At 40.1% G+C, this 23,196-nt stretch overlaps 2 protein-coding genes across 2 annotated transcripts in view; both read left to right on the top strand.

Moving 5' to 3' along the window:
- The window catches only part of XRCC4 (X-ray repair cross complementing 4), a 72,104-nt gene extending 59,169 nt beyond the window's left edge, over positions 1–12,935 (top strand). The window contains exon 8 of the mRNA XM_060280215.1: positions 1,873–12,935. Coding sequence (XP_060136198.1) covers positions 1,873–2,024 — 152 coding nt within the window. The 3' untranslated portion in view covers positions 2,025–12,935. The remainder of the gene's footprint in view (positions 1–1,872) is intronic.
- The window catches only part of VCAN (versican), a 230,002-nt gene continuing 208,786 nt past the window's right edge, over positions 1,981–23,196 (top strand). Inside the window, exon 1 of the mRNA XM_060280214.1 lies at positions 1,981–2,020. The gene's annotated coding sequence lies outside the window, so the exon portion shown is untranslated. The remainder of the gene's footprint in view (positions 2,021–23,196) is intronic.

Below are 23,196 nucleotides of genomic sequence, written 5' to 3'. Positions count from 1 at the left end.
TGTTGGCCTCCTCCCTCCTCACCCAACTGCTTCCCCCCATCAGAATTTAGTACTGCTGAAGTGGTTTGGAAGATATACTCTAAATTGCAGTGGCATGAGCAACTTACTGGCTGCTGCAACATAAACCATCCAGTTGTACTAGAGCCAGTTATCTCAGGTAATCATGACACAAATAAACACTCCGTGATAAATTATCATATTATCCTAGTGGATTCTGGGATCTCTCTCCATACAGGAAAATTCTCCCTCCTCTTTACTGCAGACCTGACAATATATATAAAAGCAAAGCCATTGCAGATTTTCTAATGGCGGTTTTCCAAAAGGAAAACATTTAGTGGAATCGTGCATTCACTTTTGAGAGGCAGTGAATTCTCACTTGAAGCATTTGTTCTGGTTTTAACCGCATATAACCTTGACTTCAACCCCCCCCCCCCGCCTCTTGAAGTTGCATTGTTCATTTGAAGAGGTATTAAATAAAGTTTATTATTAGCTATAAAAAGTAATGCATCTTTTTAGTTAGCAAATCTTTCTTAATAGCAAGCACTTCTCTGAATTAATTAAGATCTTTGGGAAGATATTGTGAATGGAATTGTAGCTTGGCTGCCTAACAAGTTCTATGTAACATTATAGCAGAGTCTATCTAAGTAAAGCAAACCTTTTTGGAATAGGAAATATAGGCTTTGATCCAAAGAACCATGGATAACATTCTGCACATACACACACAACAGGAGTCCACCCCACCCCACCCCGTTTCCATTCACCCACTTCTGTAAATCTAGAATCATGTGCAAAACATGAAGGACCTATAATTGTGGTGGGCATTCAAGAAAATGAGAGAAGCCCTGCTCCTAGCCCAAACAAGAAAGGGCTAATTGCATCTAAACCACTGTTGATGAGTTTAGGAATATAGCCATATCTATATAATCACTGATTTGCAAAGTCTTTGATAGTCAAGCTTCTAGACGTTTTGATAAAGTCATATTCTTAATGCCCTGCACCACCAAAAGCAGATATTTGAGTAATTTTTGTAATCTCTTTGGATGTCCAAACCAGCTACGGTATACCATTCATTTTGTGTGTAATGTATAGGAATCCCAATACATTCAACCTAAATTTTATAAGAAAAACACAGCAGCAGCAGCAACAAAATCTGAGGCAATACCCTTGTATTTATTTTTACTTGTGATTAGTATGGCCTGTGTAGGAATGCAACTACACAATCTGCTTTTAAAAGTTTTGTGTTATTAGTACTGTGTAAATACTGGACCCATCCAATGGTCCAATTCATGAAACAGTGATGGAGAAAAAAGCAAACCTGCTCTAAGATTTTCACCTAGGGAGGAATAAAAATGACATTATGCACTATGCAGCTGCTTTGCAAAACAAGACCGCCAAATCTGGAGAATGAATTTCCTGTCTTCTTCTCTTGCAAACTTTGATCTGTTCAAGTTTCAGCCTGTGCTTTCTGAAATAAATTGCTGTAAGAAACAGTAGATCCAACCAAGATGTTTAAGCAAGTGAATAGAGCTACCATTAACTGATTAATGCATTGTTTTATTATTTCAAAAATCTAAAATCTTTCCAAATTCTCCAATTACCAAACAGAAATGCTATGGCTAGAATCGTTGTAAAACCAGATTCACTTGGATTCCATTAGCTGTATTTGGGAGATTTAGCAGAATGTGGGTATTTATTAATAGGTATGAAACACAAATGCTATTATTAGTGGCACCTGCTATGTTTGGGGTGTATGGAATGTATTTATGTTTTGCCTGAAAAATTATGTGCTGAGCAGTATAACTTGTAAAACAGTCATATAACATTCCATAAATGATAATCTATTTTGTCATTTTCTGCCTCTTCTCTCTTTAGTAGCTAAACCCAGAAGAGACTCATTACTTGGTAGCCCAGATATTATTGATGTTGCACCAAGCAGAAAGAGAAGGCAGCGGGCCCGAAATGTTCCAAGGGCAGAACCAAAAGTGGCGCTATACGAGTCCCAAACGGCAGCAAAGAAAAGGTAAAAATGGTTTAGTATTTATATCAATTGCCAAAGGTACCGTTTGTAGCATATTGAATTTAGATTTAGACGGTGCTACAAATCTATGCATGTTTGCACCAAAGTAAATTCCAGAGTATTCAATGGGGCAAACACGCAACTTTAAGGATAACATATACTGTTAAGGATAATTTACACCTGTGGTTCCCAACATGGGGCACATGCCCCACGGGGGCGGGGGATTTGATTTTTAAGGGGGGCAATTCAAGAATGAGTTTTTAACAGTTAATGCCCTTTTAGGCATCCTCCACATGAATACTGTATATTCCTGCATATAAGACTACTTTTTAACCCAGGAAAATCTTCTCAAAAGTTTGGGGTTGTCTTATACGCGGGGTCGTATTTCTTATATGGCGATAATATCCCAAACTCTGGAACTGTTGAGGGTCGTCTTATACGCCCAGTCGTCTTATACGCCGGAATATACTGGTAGTTCACTTTTTGAATAATAAGAATTATATTCTTATTATTATATTCTTATTTAGAGATACTTAGGTGAGGAAGGCCAAAAAAAGACTGGAAACCACTGATTTAGACTGAAATCCAATTACTAGGACAAGCCATAAAAACAGTATTAATTTTTTGTGTTAAAGTAGTAATATCTATGTAAAAATAGATATCTGCATAAAATAGATCAGGCCAGCACCCTGGTCTCAAAGTGGCCAACATGCAAGATGCCCACAAGCAAGACTCTTTCTACCTGTGGTTTCCAGCAACTGGTATTCATAGGTGCCTCCTCTGACAGAGGAGGTAGAACCTAGCCAGCATGACTAGTAGCCAGATAATGGATCTCAGGTGTTTTGAGGTAATTTAATATTTTTCATGGGGATTTTTTTTTAATCATGCTTCCTTTCCCCCCAATTTATATTTGTAGTTCCTGTATCTTGTGGTATTCTTTCCCTTGTGGCTTTCTTTCCCATGTAATTTACTTTCCTGTCATACTGTACTGTACTGTACATAGGCCTGGCTCTAGTAATTGTCCTTTTTAATGGCACAAAGAAATCAATGAGGAAACAGTAGTGTCCTCCAAAATAAGAGAAAATAAACAAAAAGTTGTAATATTATTTACTTAATAGCACGTACTTGGTTCAAAGTTCTTAATAACCTGCAGTTCAAACAAAGCAGCGCATACCGCATGAAGAGATTTCACTATGCTTATACCGGTAGTAGAAGCAGTTAAGTAAGTTGCTTGGCTGAAATCCCCTTTGCAGTCAGGCTACTTAAGCCCATTGAAGTTACTGGGATTCAAGCAGCCTAATGGGGCATAAGATTATTGCCTTAGGGTGCTGTCTTGGAAGATGGTTATGTTAATATCCCTGCTGTCTTATGAAAGCATTTCCAAATGATCTCTGGGGAACAGAAGCAGTGTGTATATCAGAGATTCTTGAGAGGGCTGACACTAGTATTGAAAACCAATCCTTCAGAATCTGTAGCAAATCAATTCTGAAAATGATATTCTACTATAATTTGCAGAATTCTGCAAATAATAAATTGTCTATGAAAAAGCCGGAACAGATCAACAGGAGACAGTTTCCTAAGATTAGTTGGGATTTAATTTTACTATTTGTATTAGAGGTGCCACTTCCCAATAAAGATTGCTATGGATTGTTGCAAAAAGCTTTGTTTGAGTAAGCAGCTACTTTCCATGTACATCTGTTTTGTTTCACTATTTACTCCACATTTAAGTTAGTGTCATTGGTGACTGTCTTATGACAGAATTTATAATAGTATAGCAGTAGCTTGGAATTTCATTGCATCATCATGCACATATGGCCCAGAAATAGTTCAGACATATCAAGTGATATCAAATTATTTCTTTCAGTATAAAAGGAAGGCCATAATACTGGAGGCAGACTACCTAGCAATAGGCTAAAATAGTCTTGAAGGAGCGTGAAAGCAGTGAAGCTTTTTGTGATCATAGCCCTAGCTATACCTCTTTATTAATAAAATAGGAGCCTTAGAATGGAGTGGGATTGAATTTTGAATGCTCAGTCAAAGAATTTGACTTATTTTCAGTGCTAGTAAATACACATGATTAATTTATCCTATCTACAGCAAAGAGCTTTCGGCCTGTTTACAGGGTCATGACTCATAACCGCATCTGGATCTGAGAGGCAGTGGGGTCCAATGAATCGTTTGCTAGACTTGGACCTGGGAAATCTCGGTTCAAATCCCCTAGCTCAGGTCCAGACTCATTGGGTGGCCCTGGGTAAGCTGCTTTCTGCATCAATTCGCCCATCTGCAAAACTGAACATTAAGAGTTGACATTGCTCTGTAGTTGGGAGGATGAATAAATTTGTTAAAGAAGTCTTAAAATGAAAACAGTTTTAGAATATTATACAAATATAATGCCCAAGTAGGCATTGATCTTATCACATGAAAACAACCTAACTCTGCATGTGAGAATTTGGAAGATTCCCCCACCAACAGGGAAAGAAAGCTCAATCAAATATGCAGTGAAGAAGTAACTCAGGCACCCCCAAACTTCGGCCCTCCAGATGTTTTGGACTACAATTCCCATCTTCCCCGACCATTGTTCCTGTTAGCTAGGGATCATGGGAATTGTAGGCCAAAACATCTGGAGGGCCGCAGTTTGGGGATGCCTGAAGTAACTGCTGACTGATCCATTCTTTATGTTCTTGTCTTTTGTCTTGCCTTACCATTTCCCCTTGATTTTTAGGGGAAACTGGCCTCTAAGAAGTGAAAACAAATAAGGGCAGAGGGGAGAATCAGTTAGCAGGTCTTCTTTCCCTTTCTTGCCTTTTTGACCAGTCGTCTTTGCTTGTGTCAAGGGGAGCCTATAGAATTCTCAGCAGGCACAGCCAGTGCGGTGGTCTCACCTAGTGAGTGTTATATTTAGGGAGATGCAAACAGCACAGTATCTGCTTTGCATGTGGAAGATCCCAGTTTCAGTCCCCAGCATCTCCAAGTATTGCCAGGAGAGATCTCTGTCTAGGCTCAGACGGTAGAGCATGAGACTCTTAATTTCAGATCATGGGTTCAAGCCCGATGTGGAGCAAAAGATTCCTTCCTTGCCAGGGGTTGAACTAGATGACCCTTATGGCCTCTTCCAACTCTAATGAAACCTTGGGAGTCACTGCCAGTAAGTCTCTACAATACTCAGCTAGATGGTATCAAGAACCTTCTTTCTCTCTCACCCCCACCACATCACCTTCTGCTAATTATGCTTGGAACGGGAGGAGCTGATTCAGAAACTCTCCATGGTTAGAGGAAACCTGATGGATAAAAAATAGGGTTTTCCCTCCTTGTGGATGTGACATTGACCTTCTCTACCAAGAAGTTCTCAAGGGAAATTTAAGTGCAGTGCTGTGTGTACCTCCTCCTTTCAGCAGTCTATATTATCTCCTTGGGAAATGTCTCACTAAAGTTGCCTAGGATTTTCTTCAAAACCTTGTGTGGATGTAAACAGCTTTTCTTTTGATAACCCCCTGCCTCCTTAAAAGCATGGCAAGTCTGCAGTACATCATGAATTCCCTTGGGATTATTTCTCTTCTTTTGCCTAATTTATTGCCTGTGGCTCACATTTTTAAACACTGAATTCAACCTTTGTTTAAAATGTGGTTTGCTACCGTCAATGATTCAAGTAGCAACAGCTTTGGCTTATCTTGAATTTCAGCTTTCTCAGAGGGCCATGCAGACGTTGGTATTACTGTCTCACATGAAGCAATATTTTACTGGAAAGGTTTAACTCTGTGAAATTGGATGCCACTTAAAAAGGCATCAACCTTTTTCGTGGCCCAGCGAGGGTATGAAGTTTACACTACGGTCACTCTTTTTTCCCCTTAAAAAAACCCCCTATTTTCTTTCAGACTTGTATGTTAGCATGTCATTGCACTTTAGAAAGGTTTAGTTATTGTAATTTAAAGGGTATTTTAGAACCTGCATAGTGTGCTTCTGTTGCAACTTAACACAGGTAACCATTGTTGGAGGAAACCTTTGCCTAAATGCATAAAACAGTACTGCAAACAAGGGTTTGTTGTATTTATTTATTTACTTTATTAAGAGATTTCTATGCTGTCCTTCACCAAAGAAAGGTCACAAGGAGTTTTACAAAAATAAAGCAAGACACCATATTCATAAATAACGTAATTGGCAAATAATAACCCATCAGCCTCTAAAAACCTGGTGGCGGGGGGCAGAGTTGGGTTTTTACTAGGCATCTAAAGAAATATAAGTTGTGGGTGAGACACACTTCAGTGGGGATGTCATTCTGCTTTAGGTCTCAAGTGTCATACAAATTTCTTGCAGGTGAATGAAATAGGTTTACTGAAATCAGCTCAAATACTTATCCAGCCACGCCTGTGTCATGTATGGTAACTGGGTATAACTCAGTCCCACAAAATGAAAAAATGCAAGCTAAGCCAGTAAATGTTACATCTGGGGTGGTAATTTGTACATTATAGACATTTCCCTGGTTTATGCATGGTGCTATTGATTGGAAAATACAGCTTTGAATTTGCAAGCATTCGCACTGCAAAATTAACCAGTTTCAAGAGGACTCTTTTGTTCCCAAATTCGCTCTGTGAAGATTCCACCATAAAATATGGAGGAAGGGTTTTCCGTTTCTTTTCAGCAGTTTCCTAACCTTCACAGCAGCTAACCTGATCCTTGACACACAATATAGTACCCATTTATTTTGTATGTAAATAAAAGAAGTTTTGAATGATGACTACCATGGACAGTGAAAGGATCAGTTCACAAATGCAGTTTCTTGCAGGGAATAGACAAAATCTCTCCTTGGCCATTGGTTTACAATTACAAGGGTGAACTGTTAGTGAGAATATATTTGGTATCTGGATATAGGCAAAGTAGTTCACAGAACTCTACATACAGCCCATTTCACACTAACCTTCTGATGTACAATTACAGAGAGAAAAGTTGTTGCTGTTTGTGTGTAGGTAGAACTGTCCGTATGTCCTGCAAACATTGGCTATCTCTCCCCTACCATTATCCATTTCTGCAGCTTGTAATAATGGAAGTAAGTAATAGATGCAACAAGGAAGAATATGCATTGTTCTCCTCGATCCCATGACAGAAGTAATCCTAAGTAAAGCCCCCTAGCACAATTGCATTCAGTATATACCCATTTTCTGCTTCTGAAGCATTCAGGGCTCCTTTTTTAATGGAACTGCTTACATGAATAAGAATGGTGAAATGTGGGGGAAACTGAATACATTTTTCTTAGCTGACTGCCTCTCTAAATCAGTTCTAATTTATATGAGGAAAATATGTGCTTTATTGTATTTCTGAATCTATGTTTTGGTGAGTCTGACTTGCTTCCTTTGTCCTTACAAATAAAATGTAAGTATTGCAGTAACTGTTTTCATTATGGTGAGTTCCTCTGGTGTACATCACAGCACATTAGTTCAACCCTGCAGGGGCATTTCTGCCTAGCAAACCAAAGCACTCATTTTCTAATGAGGCATTGGTCATGGGGTCACAGGCAGAGCTACCAGGCACAGCGCACTGAAGGATACACAGGAACTGCTTCTGTATATATCCTTCACAGAATTAGTTCTAGTCATAGGAGTGTCAACGCTGGGCAATAAACTGGCTGGAGCAGGCAGAGTACTCAAGTTCCGGGGGAAACGACATTTCAATGCCAACATGGCAGCATAGAAGAACATCCCACTGGTTTTTCTTCCTGATACTGAAAGGAGGATGGCATTCCCGACTGATGACGTCTGCCCAGTTCTGTAGGTAATGACCTCAATGAATGCCTGTGTGTCAAAGAGTTGTCTTCTGCTTTGGAGACACTTCTGTACCCGCATATTCTAAATGCTGAATATTTGAAAAGGTTCTCTACCTTTGTGTGGCAGTGACCTAAAGGGCCACAATAAATGTGATAATGTGTACCCCTGTAAATCTTTGAGTGTGCTTCTAATAGAGAAGTTATGGTAGCCCATGTGTTGTATTATCCCTACAGGTGTGCATTAGCTTCACCCAGGGATGCAAATGGTCTTTGTAGTCGGCTCTGCAGGTCACATTTGTTTGCCATCACTGGGAACACACAACTTTTGTGTATTGGGGGGCTTCAGGGGAGATTATGCAATGGAAATCGTGCAGATGTCGGGTCCCTACTTTGCAGCTGGACTGCATGTATCCAGGCCCCTGCTGATTAAAAAGGAGAAGGAAGAAGCAAGACGGCAGATAGCCAATTCCAGGTTCCCCAACCTGCCGGATATTCCCTCTGCCAAAGGAGAAGAGAAAAGTGGACCCCTCAGTGTGGGAAAGACTCTTGAGGCCAAAGTGGAGGTAAGAATAAAGCATAAGGTACAAATCCCTAAAGCATTCTGATGACACCCAAGGAAGATTGTGTAATCCAGCTGTGGGATGCTTTTTATCCCGCCCCCCAAGTGTATAAATACCAACCACCCAAGCACCTTCTGCATTCTTTCCGCCCCAAATTCCTCTATGAAGCAGAACAGCTCCAATGCCAAGGTTTTAAGGTGGCAAAGCTCTTCACCGAAGCTATCAAATACTCTGGAAAACTGGACTCTAAAAGCCTCTTCCACTACAGACAGTTCAATGCCAACACAGCAGCGCAGAAGAACATCCCACTGGTTTTTCTTCCTGATACTGAAAGGAGGAATGGCATTCCTGGCTGATGATGTCTGCCCGGTTCTGCAGGTAATGACCTCAATGACTGCCTGTGTGTCAAAGATTTGTCTTCTGCTTTGGAGACACTTCTGTACCCGCATATTCTAAATGCTGAATATTTGAAAAGGTTGTACCCTTGTGTGGCAGTAGCCCAAAGGGCGCCACAATTAATGTGATAATGTGTACCCCTGTAAATCCTTGAGTGTGCTTCTAATAGAGAAGTTATGGTAGCCTGTTCCTTTATGAAACTGATGATTTTGCAAGCTGGTGCTCCCCCCCCCCAAAAAAATTGGGGCACAATACAGTACAGCTAATATGTGAATCATAAATAACTCCTAACTTTCTGAGTTTTATTGGCCAAAACTCAGGAGAAAAGCTATTTTCTGGCTTACAACAGGATAACACAAGGCACTATTGGTGCTTTCAATGATATACTTTGGTAGGTTAATGCTTCAGAGGCAGGTTGACCAGGAGCCTACATTGTCATGTTCCTCTGTTCAGCCCTCGTGGTGAAGATAGACATCATGGGAAAATATCAGACTAAGGCTGCAGTCTTAAGTAAGCTTCCTAGGGAGTAAGTTCCACTGAGCACAGTGGGTCTTACTTCTGAGTAAACATGTTTACATTGAACGCATTGGAAGTAAATTCAAAATTAAATAGATATACAACAGTGGAGGGTGGTCCATTATGGCAAATGCGGTACTGCTCCACCTGCCTTCTTCTGCCTCTAGCCAACCCCACCTTCTTACTTAGAGCTAGTCTAGGGGGTGGTACTTCCTCCTTCTTGGTGTTGGACACTTGTGAAGCTCAGCAGAGACAAAACTGGAATTAGTTGGCTCTGCCTGTAATTGGCTCTGACATTGGCTCTATGGTTGGCTTCCCTGACCTCTGCCCTACCAGTCCCAATGGGAACCAGCCATCACTGACATACAAAGAAATATACATAAAGAATTGCACTGTAAAGCTTCCATATAGTAGGAACGTATTGTAAATGGGGAGGGGGTGATCTTCCATTTATGGTTTTAATTCCTCCCTATAGTGTGAGGCCACAGAGCTAGACCTGTATTGTCATTTCTCTCTCTCTGGCTTCACCTAACTCGAAGTGTTCTCTTGTCACTGTGTAATTTGGGTTTTTCTGTTTAATGTGCAGCATAGCATGCTTTCAATTATAGCAACCAGCTAGAGGACATGAGCCTTGGGTAAACCTTTCATGTCGTTTGTATTAAATATGATGTGATGGCTCTCGGATACTCATTATGTTTCACGTCAATAGCATCAGATAATTTTCATACCGCAAACCTTTGATCACACTGTGGAAGTACTAAATGCATTGGACAGAATTTATTTTTCTGGTAAATTGCATTGCCACCAGCAATACAGCAGCTAACTATTTTCAATTATGTAAAATGGAACTCTGATTTAGAAAATGATTTATTGTAAAGGTTCTATTGAGAAACTGGTACAAAGAAAAATAATAAATTAGTTTGGTACTCAACAAAGCCGCAAATTCCAAAATAATGTTTTTGGCAGAGGTGTTAAAATATGCCAGAGCTAAACAGAAAGAGATCGACAACATTGTTGCCTTCTTCTCCCCCATCCCAAGTGACCATGGCCGTACCCCGCCCTCCACCACATCCCTATCTTGTGAACAGCCTCTCAGAGGAATTTGCATAGCAGAGAGTGGATGACTAGGTGGAATCCCAGTCCCAGTTCAGACAGCCGCTCCAGGAGGATACCATGCTCCTTGGTATCAAGCGACTGAAAGATCAAGAACCAGGGTCACACTTCCCCCATCTCTTTCACAACAAAGGGTGGCCAAGGTAGTTTCTGTGCCAATGCCTGGTTAAGCAGCCTAATGTAGTAAGGGAAAAAAATCTGTTGATTGCCAGAACACTCAAAGAACATCAAGCAAACTGATCTCTTTAGTTGAAACAATATTAAAAAAATTCCTTCCAGTAGCACCTTAGAGACTAAGTTTGTCATTGGTATGAGCTTTTGTGTGCATGCACACTCCTTCAGATCTCTTTAGTGAAATTCATTAAAGCAAGGAAAATGAAAAAAGTAGATCTTTAAGTAGTAGTTGTAATAATAATAATAATAATAATAATAATAATAATAATAATAATAATAAATTATTTATATCCTGCCTATCTAGCTGTGTTTCCCTAGCCACTCTAGGGGGCTTCCAACAAAATATTAAAAATACAATAAAACAAATGTATTTTTCCCCATCCAGGAGGAGTGTAGGTTAAGCTTCTTTGACCTCTGTGTTGTATTCTCTGACAAACACGTTTGGGACTACAACACACATCAGTGTGGCCATTTTGGTTGCTCACAATTTTCTAAGTCAAGGATACCATTCGGAAAGGCACATGTAACACATTGGCCATACTTTATTAGAAAGCCACTTGAGTGTAACAGAGATATTCTATTGATGTTTAAAAATAAGGTTCAAAGTTTCTGTTTGTATAAACTGGCACAGTTTCTAATTTCAAAATGTATTAAAAGGCTGCTAAACCATTCATAAGTAAATGATTCTGTCAATCTAATGTATATAAAGTAATCTCACAGGTGTAAGTATCTCATGGTTCTTTAATGGGCCGTAAACAGTATACGGCAGCAAAGACTGAATGGTGCAGAAATATTCAGACTAGAGTTCTCTGAAATACTGAATTTGGATCCGATCATTAAAAAAAAGGCTTCCTTTGGGCCAGTGTGTTTTATTCTCTGGCAAACAGGTCAGGCCCATATGAATGTGAGTATATTTCTCTCTGGAGAAAGTCTAAGTTTGTCGTTGGTATGAGCTTTCGTGTGCATGCACACTTCTTCAGATACTCTGAAACAGAAGTCACCAGACCCTTATATATAGTGAGAGGGTGGGGAGGGGTATTACTCAGAAGGATGGTGGGCATGGGTGATTGGCTGATAGATGTGGTAAACCTGTTGACAACTGTTAACGACTGCAGTTGGTCTTACAGGAAAAAGCAAGGGGTGAGATGGCTAAAAATAGCTTTATCATGTACTGTATAATGAGATAAGACTCCAATGTCTCTATTCAGATCCGGTCTTTCCATGGTTTTAAGTTTGGTAAAGGTAAAGGGACCCCTGACCATTAGGTCCAGTTGTGACCGACTCTGGGGTTGTGGCGCTTATCTTGTGTTATTGGCCGAGGGAGCCGATGTACAGCTTCCAGGTCATGTGGCCAGCATGACAAAGCCGCTTCTGGCGAACCAGAGCAGCACACGGAAACGCTGTTTACCTTCCTGCTGTAGCGGTACCTATTTATCTACTTGCACTTTGACGTGCTTTCAAACTGCTAGGTGGGCAGGAGCTGCGACCGAGCAACGTGAGCTCACAGCATCGTGGGGATTAGAACTGCCGCCCTAGGCTCTGTGGTTTAACCCACAGCGCCAATTCAGCAATTTCTCTTTCTAGTCTGAAATGTCAAATTTCTGAAATTCTAGTCTGAAATGTCAAATTTCTGAAATTCTTTTGTAATAAGACAGCTACTTTGAGATCTTGTATAGAATGTCCTGGGAGATTGAAGTGTTCTCCTAATGGTTTCTCTGTCTTGTGGTTCCTGTCAGATTTATGTCCATTTATCCTTTGGCGTAGGGTTTGGCCTGTTTGTCCAATATAGAGAGTTGAAGGGCACTGTTGGCATTTGATGGCATACACAATGTTAGAAGATGAACAATTAAATAGTCCTGAGATGGTATGTTTGATGTTGTTGGGGCAAGTAATGGTACCAACTGGAAGGAATTATTTTATTTTGTTTCGACTACGGCAGAGCAACACGGCTACCTACCTGTAACTGGAGAACGTCTGTCATTGTTATTGCTCCTCACACAGGTAGGCTCACAAGGGTTACAATAAGGCTGTTCACCTGCTTAATTGACTAGAGGTAATGGGCTGTGAAATTACAGAGCTGTGAATGAGTTAATATGAAAGAAACTGAGCTACATCTGAGCCAGTTCCAGAGGTCCAAAATGAATGCTGTGTTAGCTGTGAAATATTTGCCATCCCAGTGGAAATGTATTCCTTTTGTTTGGAGGTTCTAGCAGGGGAGCGCAGCTATCGTATACCCTTGACCGAAGAACGGTACACTCCTTCTATCTGGGAAGGTCGTCCTCTTCCACCGAGCGCGCAGCTTCGGGAGGGACGCACATGGAGCGGTGAGGGAGGAAGGGGACACCCGCCTAGCCAGCCAGATCAGCCGAATCAACCCTGGCGATCAATGGGGTGACAGATGTCGCAGCCAGATCGCCCTCACATCCTTTTTATCGGTTCCGGTTTCCGCCTGCAGGAATGGCGGACCTGTTTTCCATCTCTCTGACCTTCGTAAGGAATTTGGCGGTTGCTAGGGGAGTAAATGGCAACCCCCTACCCTCTCCGGGGGTTACGGAGAGGGGCCGCTGGCCCGCGATGCCCCCAGACCCACTCCGACTGTTTTTGGAGTGGGGGGAGCTTGGGCTGAGCACTTACAAGGGCCAGGACTCCCGGACGCTAATCTGCATGGCGGGGATTTCCATGGTTAAAGAAGATAATTAGGCTTAAATCTATGGACATACTTCAGAAGGAGGGGAAGAAGCGCTGCTTACTGCTGAGAAATTTATGCTGCTGAGGGAGAGGAGTCAAAGATTGTACTGCATCTGGAAGAAGGATTGATGGGGACGGAGCGATAAGGGAAGTGAGTTTTTATTTTATTTTTCTTCATATTGTTGCCTCGTACCTTCCCGGACGCGATGTCCTGGCTTGTTTGGAGTGAAAGAGAAGCAAAAGACTGTGTGAGTTGAACTTTATAACTGTTGTTACTGAGCATATTTTTTTAAAGATGTGGAGTTGCCGATGAGAAAAGCCCCCCCCCTAGTCGGACGGAAGGAGTTCTGGACGCGTTCGGAGGATTTATGAGCTGTGACGCACTTTAAATTGGAGCAGCGACCTGAAGCTAAGTTCAGCTATAGGGCAAGGAGATCCATTAATTTACCAAGAGTCTATGGTTTGATGTTTGGGTCTCCTGCCTGGAAAAGCTGTAAATTCTATAATGATCGTAAATCTTCATGGCTATGAGAGAAAACGAAAGTGATTTGAGCTTTTTAAAATGGCGCTGCTTCGAACTGCTTCGACGCAACAGGGAGCTCCATTAAGAAGATTTATGGGGAGGCTGGACTGATTAACTCACACAGGAGAAAGAACATCTGTGAAACTTTGTTTGATATTTATCTCAGCAGCTGGGAAACAATCGGATGAAAGTGGAAAACATCTATGTGACTGTAAGGGGAAGATCTGGATTATTATGAACTTGGAGGACGATTTGAACTTTAGAAAAAAGACGGCAGTGGACAGTTGCGAGGAATTCCCAATTTCTTGAAGCATGGGAACCCAAATAAAAAATTCTTTAGATGATTTGGCATAACATTCGGTTTGATTGATATATATATGTGTATAATTTGAAATATTGAATGTGATATAATTGGTTTTAATTGGAAAATTAATAAAAATATTTTTTTTTAAGAAAAAGGAAATGTATTCCTTTTGAAGGAGTAAGTGTCACCCTTCTTGAAGAGTAGGTTTTGTTTGCAAGCTGTTAAGCAAAAAGGCCTGGAAATAAAATATTTGATTCACGTAGAAACCTGTATAATAATTTGTGGCAGTGGTGGTAATAAATCATATACCCATTAGCTAGTCACTCACTTAAGGAAATTTATTTTGGGGGGGGGGGATAATTAATTTCACATTAAAGGTGAAGTTACCTAATTTGCACTTTCTGAAATAATATGCAAGCCGAAACACAGCCATCCAAAATTCACACTTCACTGAGTGAAGCAATACAGTATGATGGGTTGGAACCAGCCTTTCCATGAGCCATGGAGGCTTTCCACAAGTGGGAAGGCATCTTTAGATAGATATAATCCAATTTTTAGAGGCTAGGATTCACCATGTTTTAAGAAATTCAAATTTTAATTTAATCCAGGTAATTTAAAAAAGAAAAAAACTTACCGTTTTTAATTTTATAAACCCCTTTCCCCATTTTTCTTATGCTTTCTATGCTGGGTATGGGTGTTAGACTACAGTTCACAGGGTAAATGAGGCAAATGCATTACTGATGTAGTACTCAATCAGATTTAGATCTGCCTCTTTAACTGTTTTACCAAATGAAAGGTAAGTAGAGTTGCACTTACAGTGATCATCAGATTGTCCCATATACAATTTGGCAAGGTCTGGAGAGACAGGAAACCTATGGCAGTCCCCTTGGTCTGCTAGTGCAATTTCTAATTTAAAGAAAGAAAAATGTTTATTCATTACAATTTATGCCAATCAAACAATGAAATACATAGCAGATGTTGAAACATCAGCTGTATGACTCAGGTGGCTTCTAAAGCACTTGAAGCTCCCTGCTGGGGTACTGGCAAAGAAAAAAATGCAACATCAAATCATGTTATTAAAATACCTGTGTTATCAATATTTTGAATCTGTCTCAGCCAGTTAGTGAAGGCAGTTCAAAGTAAATACTCTTATTTCTTCTATCAATCCATCTGTGATACTAATCTCTCTCTCTCTCTCTCTCTTTTGTTAAATGCCCCTTGGCAAATTAAGAAAGTGGGTAGCTGCGGGTTCTGCCATGGCTGCAGACCATGTCACGTTATAGATGTGAGAATTTAGAGATCCCTGGTATCTAAATGTAGCAAGGTTTCCAGAATATCTAAGCACAAAACCAGACAAAAATGTCACAGGATTATCCACATTTAATTTTTGGCATGCTGTTATGACACTGCATTTCTTCTAGTTGCTGCTGAATTTGGCATTCTGCTAAGCAGATGACCTGTATTATTGAATACTTCCATTGCCTCATGTTTTCTTCTTCCAACTTGAGTGAATGAATTAAAATGGGAGGATAAGGTCTGTATTATTACTTATGCAGAAAGCTGGGTTAACTCTTTTCTGGCTACCCATGTTTTTATGGAAAGCATCTGAAACCATTAGTCACATGAAACATAACAAACTAAGAAGTGGTTCCATACCTTTCAGGCTATAACTGTAGGCTACCCTTTTGTGAATAAGCATGGAATCTAAGCAGGGTAGCAAAGTCACCAATATTTGAAATGGAACTCCAGCTAACAAAAAGAAGTTTTAAAAACAGGTAAAATAAAAAAATTCCTTCAGTAGCACCTTAAAGACCAACTAAGTTTTTATTTTGGTATGAGCTTTCGTGTGCATGCACACTTCTTCAGATACCAAAAACAGGTGACACTGTGCCATTTAAACAAGCAATGTTTTGTTCTTTCCCAAACAGCAGTTTTCTTTCCATTACTTCAGCAAGAACATTTAGGCATGTTTAATCTTAGGAAACCTTTCACAGTGCCTCAAGTACCTGTTTCACTGCTTTGAATAAAGTAGTAGGGTTTAAATTTTGCAGAAATAATGCTCTCACACTCACAGTGAAAAGACTGAAGCTTACAAATTATTCTTATTGTCTTTTCTTTTAAAACATGGGGTGAGGAACCTAGAGTCCCCCAGATGTTGTTGAATACCAGCCCCAGCCAGCAGTCAGGGACAATGAGAGCTGATGCCCAACATCTGGGGTATGTGTGCCCCATTTTTAATTGTCTTAGCTGCATGTCTTAGCTCTGCTTGTTTTTTCCAAAAATAATAATCTTTGTTGTGAAAAGATTGGTTCTCGCTTGAAGTTGCCAAGTTGCCAGATCAAAATTTCTGTGGTATAGGGATGGATACTTATGGAATGATGATGCTCTGTAGCAAAGCATGGCCATTTGATAGAATCATAGGATCATAGAGTTGGAAGAGACCACAAGGGCCATCCAGTCCAACCCCCTGCCAAGCAGGAAACACCACCAAAGCATTCCTGACAGATGGCTGTTAAGCCTCTGCTTAAAGACCTCCAAAGAAGGAGACTCCACCACACTCCTTTGCAGCAAATTCCACTGCCAAACAGCTCTTACTGTCAGGAAGTTCTTCCTAATGTTTAGGTGGAATCTTCTTTCTTGTAGTTTGAATCCATTGCTCCGTGTCGGCTTCTCTGGAGCAGCAGAAAACAACCTTTCTCCCTCCTCCATATGGAATCCTCTAAGTATATTTGAACATGGCTATCATATCACCCCTTAACCTTCTCTTCTCCAGGCTAAACATGCCTAGTTCCCTAAGCCGTTCCTCATAAGGCATAGTTTCCAGGCCTTTGACCATTTTGGTTGCCCTCCTCTGGACACGTTCCAGCTTGTCAGTATCCTTCTTGAACTGTGGTGCCCAGAACTGGACACAGTACTCCAGGTGAGGTCTGACCATAGCAGAATACAGTGGTACTATTACTTCCCTTGATCTAGATGCTATACTCCTATTGATGCAGCCCAGAATTGCATTGGCTTTTTTAGCTGCTGCATCACACTGTTGACTCATGTCAAGTTTGTAGTCTACCAAGACTCCTAGATCCTTTTCACATGTACTGCTCTCAAGCCAGGTGTCACCCATCCTGTATTTGTGCCTTTCATTTTTTTTTTTTTTTTGCCCAAGTGTAGTACGTTACATTTCTCCCTGTTAAAATTCATCTTGTTTGCTTTGGCCCAGTTGTCTAATCTGTTAAGGTCATTTTGAAGTGTGATCCTGTCCTCTGGGGTATTAGCCACCCCTCCCAATTTGGTGTCATCTGTAAACTTGATCAGAATGCCCTCAAACCCATCAACCAAGTCGTCCATACACTAAGATTAACTTCAGAGGCTGTTCTCTCAGTATCTCTTATATCTCATTCTCTGAGTTTGAGGGCAGAAGGCCTTTTCACTTGCAAGGGCTTTGGAAGATCCTGCTCTGAGAGACTTTACTGCACTAGGTGGATACTTCAGGCTCTATTTTCTTGGGCTTTTTACCCTCAGTGGGCTTGGGAATTTTTTCTGTATCTGTTTTTTTTTATGTCATATGATTTGGAAGCAACAGCACTGAAGAGCAGGGTATGCATTTTTTTTTAAATGAGTAAAGTAGTGTCAGTACTGTAAGTCAGATGTTTGTTTTATCTGTCCTGAATCTTCCAACATTCAGCTTCATGTCCATGAGTTCTAGTGTTATGAGAGAGGGAGAAAAACTTTCCTGTGTCCACTTTCTCTATGCCATGCATAATTTTATTTCATGTCACTTCTTAAAATGTATTATTACACTCAATTTACACATATTTTAGGGCACACTTGTATCCACTTGTACCTTCAGAAAGTAACATTGGAAACCCATAAGTTTCAAAGTTAGCTCTTTGAAGTGAACAAACAATACCAAAAGGAAAACCTTGGAAAATCAAAGTGCAGTTCATTCCACAAATCAACAAGATTTGCTGAGTTGATTCAATACAATATAGTTAAAAGGCTAAAGTGTGACTTACTGTATGCCCAGGTTTTAGAACAGACCCTTGACAGCTCCCCCCCCCCATTTGTTTCCATTTTTCCCCATTCGTTGGTTTGGTGATCATGGAAGCAAAGATGATACAGTGCTGAATACCATCTCCTGAAGCAGTCTCAGGAATGTGTGGGGCACACTATATTACATTCTGAGCCACAGATCTGAGATAGGAGCACTGTTTTCCTGGTTTGGACTACAATATCTTGGCTGCTACCATACTTTTAATTGTCTAATTGTGGCGGAATTGTGGCCATCTCTAATCCTTACCCTAACTACTGACCAACCTAGGAATGTGGCTTTGGTAAGATTCTCCCAAGTGCTGCAATGACCTATAAAATCAGCAAAGTGAAAGCCAGGCAATAAATGAAACAAAGAAAGGACTTTATTTCTTTCTCTTTTTTGTACAGCCAAGGCATTGTTGTTTGGACAACTGAATAAAAGATCATGACATGGAAGCAATCAATAGTTCTCTGATAACAGACCATTTCCTTTCTTCCGGATTTAGCATTGTCCTTACTTTTGTGGTGCTATTCAAACATTCACAATTACAGTCCAATAAAGGGTTTGGTGTATAGGAAACACTCCTTTTCCAGGTGAACAGTTTGTATCTATGTGTGAGGCAAAAGTTAGCCATTCAGTTTCCCCCTGTGGCTTGACAAATTTTACAAAGTTATCTCCTGTACAAGGCATTATTTAATGTTGCACAAATCTTATTTTATTTTCGTTAAAGTGTTGAACAGGAAGGGCTTTTTGAATGGACATGTTTTCCAAAATCATTAGTTCTTTAAACTTAACATCTGATTTTAATTTCTTAGATTTATTTCTGAATGTCAACATTTGTTATTAGATTCACTTTCTATAAATTTGTATAGTTTTTGTGTTGTACTCAATGAACAGTTTCTTCCTTTTTTCAGTTCTGTGCTGCAAAAATGAAATTAGCATTGTGAAGTTGAACTCATGACTTGAATTTTACATTGAAAATGAAAAAGGTAGCCACACAATGAATATTTATTGATGAGTGGCTATGTATGTTTTAACAGCAGTAGCAATAATACAGTAGTAATAAATTAATGTTTTTTTAAAAAATACAATTTCAAATGTTAAATAATTTTTTTAAAAGTTTCACTTGGTTTTGACTTTTTTGGTAGACTTGAATTTTAAGTTCTTTCATTTTTATCGTGAAACTGAAACCAAGCCGACTCTCCTGATAAAATGGCTTCATAAAGTTGCAATCCTGTACCTACTTACCTGAGAGTAAGCCCCATTGAACTCAGTGGGAGTTACCTCTGAGTATGCATACATAGGATTGCACTGCTAATGTCTGTAACATCATGTTGCATACATCCTATAGCTCAAGTCAATGCATTACTTTGCTTAAAATTGAAGAGCAGCATGGCGGTAGCAGTTTGCTGCCATGCCGTGAATTAAATGGCTGTCAGGTTTTATATTTCTTGAGTGTTAAAATGGATAGCTCATTATTGCCTGTTGAATGAGAGAGATGAAAAGTAAAAGGGAGAAAGAAGTTTTTCCAGAATAATTTAATCCCATATGCAGCCCTAGCCAATAACAGAAAATTAATCAAGCAGTGTAAGCCCTAACTGTAATAATATCCCCCGTGCCCTACTTTTGACAGTCTGCATTGGTAGCCGGAATGACAACTAGGACATTTGAAAGCAAAATATTAAGCCATGTATTGCCATTGCTGAATTTATGAACATTTGGCAATTCCTTGGGGCTTTGAATTCTGGTAGAGGGCGGAGGTGCATTCGTATTCAGCCTTCTTTCCAACGATTCTGGAACACTGAGATTGATTCCCCAGATTTATAAATATTACTTGCCATAGAAGCAATTTTGTTGTCAAAATTAATAGGAGCCAAAACTGGAGCGGCTATGACTTACACAGAACACCTGGCACATGGGAGTGACACCGAGCTCCAGCTCTTAATTCCTAGTTAATAAAGTGCTGCATTCAGGGAGAGGTTTTGCGGGAGAGGGTATTCATTCATTCCAGTGCTCAGTTCTAAATGACTTATCTTAGCTTTCAACTGTGAAGAACGTGGACTAGTTTGTCTGAATTAGTTTCCTGTCTTAGCCACTGCAATTATCAAATGTAAGCCCCTACGTGCTGCCTACGGCTTCAGTGTGTGCTCTCCGTATCCCCCTGCCACGTCTATAACTGTGTATCATTTTTAGGACCTTTGTGAAGGACTGCCCAGATTTCTGTAAACTGTGAACCAGAATTAAGAGAGGGTGGGGGAGTATGGGAGAAAGTGTGGAGACTGAGACAAGTCTACCAAAATGTAAAGCCAGATAAGTTACAGACGGTAGGAAGTAGACATGGCCCCCACACTCTACTCAGATAAATTGTCCAGTTCGAGAAAATGTGGGTGAAAGTTAAGGTGCAAAAAAAAAAAGAGGCACTTAAAGGGAAAGCTGCAACTGGCTTAGAGTACCAGCCCCCTGTACTTAGGAACATAGGAATCTGCCTAATATTGGGTCAGACCATTGGCCTGACTCATCTAACTCCATCTAGTTCAGTATTGCCTATATTGACTGGTAGTGGCTCTCCAGAGTTTTAGCCTCCCAGTCCTACCTTGAGATGCCAGGGATTGAACCTGGCACCTTCTGTAAACAAAGCACAAGCTCTGCCCCTGAGCTATGTGGCTCTTTCCCTTGGGAAACCAAGAAGGCAACTTCTTTATTAAACATGTCTTTTTTTATTATTGACAGCAGTGTTAAAGAGGGAAGCAGTGGAAGCTTGCCCCCCACAAACCCCTAAAACACAGGCAAGTGAAGGGTGTTAAAAGAACAGATTCCACTAGTGTAGATATAAATCCATGCTATTGCAAACAGAAATGTGCATTAGTGAGTGTGACAGAGGTTAAGATTTTCGAGACACATAGAGGGATGGTAAAAGTAACACACTGAGGTTCATTTTGTTTTGGTTCATTGTAAATCCAGCACACTTGGCATGGTACAGATCAAATAACAGACTAAGGAGAAAATACTGTTAATGCTCTGACCAGGGGTACCGGTATATTTGTCCTTCAGAATGTTTATTTGCTGTGGCATTATCAGCAGGCTTTTGTACATTTTCCTTGGGGGAATCTTATTATTTCCTTAAGTCATAGCAAGGTCATCCATTACGCAAACACACACACATATTGTCTCTCTCATACCAATTATGATACAACGGTCAGCCTGGGGAAATATAGCTTGCTAGTCTAAAGCAATGAAATGGAAGAGCCCAGTATCCCTTTAAAATGTTTATACCAAGATACAAATGAATGGGTCCGAGTAGGAGAATAGTCTGATACGTTTTGACTAAACCCTTCGAGTGTGGATAATATGATAACTTGGGAAAGATGCAAGATAAAAATGAAAGAAGCTAACAAAAGTGATCCATCCTGTGCTTCTGTATTTTACTATATTTAGCTCAGAAAGAAGAATGACAAGGGATATAGAGAACAAGGCAAAGAACCAGTTTAAAAACTGGTACTGAAAATGTCAGAGAGCCTTTACTGGAGATTTTCAAAATACATTAATTTACATGGCATTAGGAAATGTGTGGTTTGTACATTTATTCCATGCACTAAGTGTAAAAACAATTGTAGATACGCTGCTTTAACTTGTAAAAGCCAATCTTACTATCATTTAAACTGACCACTAAAGCGGATTGACTTGATGCAATAATTTTGGAATAATCGTTCTTGAGAACAAATGGTGTGGTTAAGAGAAGGCCATGATGGAAAAGCAAGTTCACTGAGTATCTCAGGACAATCATTGGCTCCTTTTATGGTCTTGTGTAGGTTGTTCCCTATATCTGGAATAGCCTCCTACAGCTGGAACCACCTTCCTCTACCCCTTACAAATCCTACTCAAACACCACTACTTTTGAAAAACCCTTCCCTGGACCACTGTAGCATCAGGTGGTTTGCATTTTCTCTTGCCAGTTCATCGTTGCATGCTTTGATTCAGAATGGTGTCCGTGATTTGGAGTATGGAGCAAAGAGGAGGAACCTGTGCCTCTCCAACTCCCATCAGCCCCAGCCAGCATGGCCAGTGGTCGGGGATGCCATCACCCACTTCATGTCCTTTTTGTCAGCCCCACCACTTCCACGGAGCTGTCACAATTACCTACTACTAGAAGTCATGTTAGCTTAAATTTCTTTCAACGTATGTGTTCAGGCTTGAAAAGGAAGCTTGTCAATGAATGTCCTAAATATAAAACTTGCAAATCTAAGAAAAGTAGAATTAAAATAATAAAATATTTAATATTTATTTGATATTCTGCATGAGTTTATATCTCTGGGTTTTCTTATCTAGTTGGTCCCCCCCCCCTGCAGAAATGCTAGCTGCTAAATATGTACCGTATTTCAAGCGTAAACAACATGTTTGTGTTTTGATAGGATAAATCTTTAAAAGGCCAGACAGTTAACCTTAGAATTTATCGCGTTTCTTTGCATTAAATCACCACTCTATGAGATTAATATGCTACTTTAATTACAAAAAATGCAAAGTTCTTAAAATTCCACGGTAAGGACAGTTTCTTTAGTTTTTATGACCATCTTCATTGTGGAAGAAATGACATAGGATTTAGAAAGTGCTTTTATGAATCTCCATGTGGAAAATACTGCAGTTGCCATGACAGAATCAAACAATACAGTGCATTTTAATGACATCCTCTGCGTAGAATGTAGTATCTCAGTAAAGCGTAAAACCATAAATGTCACATTTTCCCTTCACAAACAATTGGGAATCAATAAATCTTTACTGAAAATGAAACATAGCACCCTTAGTGGTGAAAGAAAAGTGCGGCATCATAACTACACAGCAGCATAAAACTATTATATGGCTAACTTATATTTCTGGCAGTGGGTATTTCCTGCTAGGCTTTTAAAGTAATCTCTCCCTCTCTGCCCCCTCCTCCATTTTGTGCACAATGTTGTAGAACTGATGGCATGCATTAAACATGTTTTAATCACCGCCCCCTCTCTCTGACATAGACAGAAGCCACCAGATAAAATGTTAAGGCCTCTGTTTTGAATACATCGCCCATTTTGGGTAAGAGCTCATTCATAAAGCATTCCTGTTTGATAGGTTTGGGGGGGTTTTGGTAGAAA

Source organism: Zootoca vivipara, chromosome 11 (assembly GCF_963506605.1).
Source record: "Zootoca vivipara chromosome 11, rZooViv1.1, whole genome shotgun sequence".
NCBI lineage: Eukaryota > Metazoa > Chordata > Lepidosauria > Squamata > Lacertidae > Zootoca > Zootoca vivipara.
This window is presented reverse-complemented; position numbering and strand designations above follow the sequence as displayed.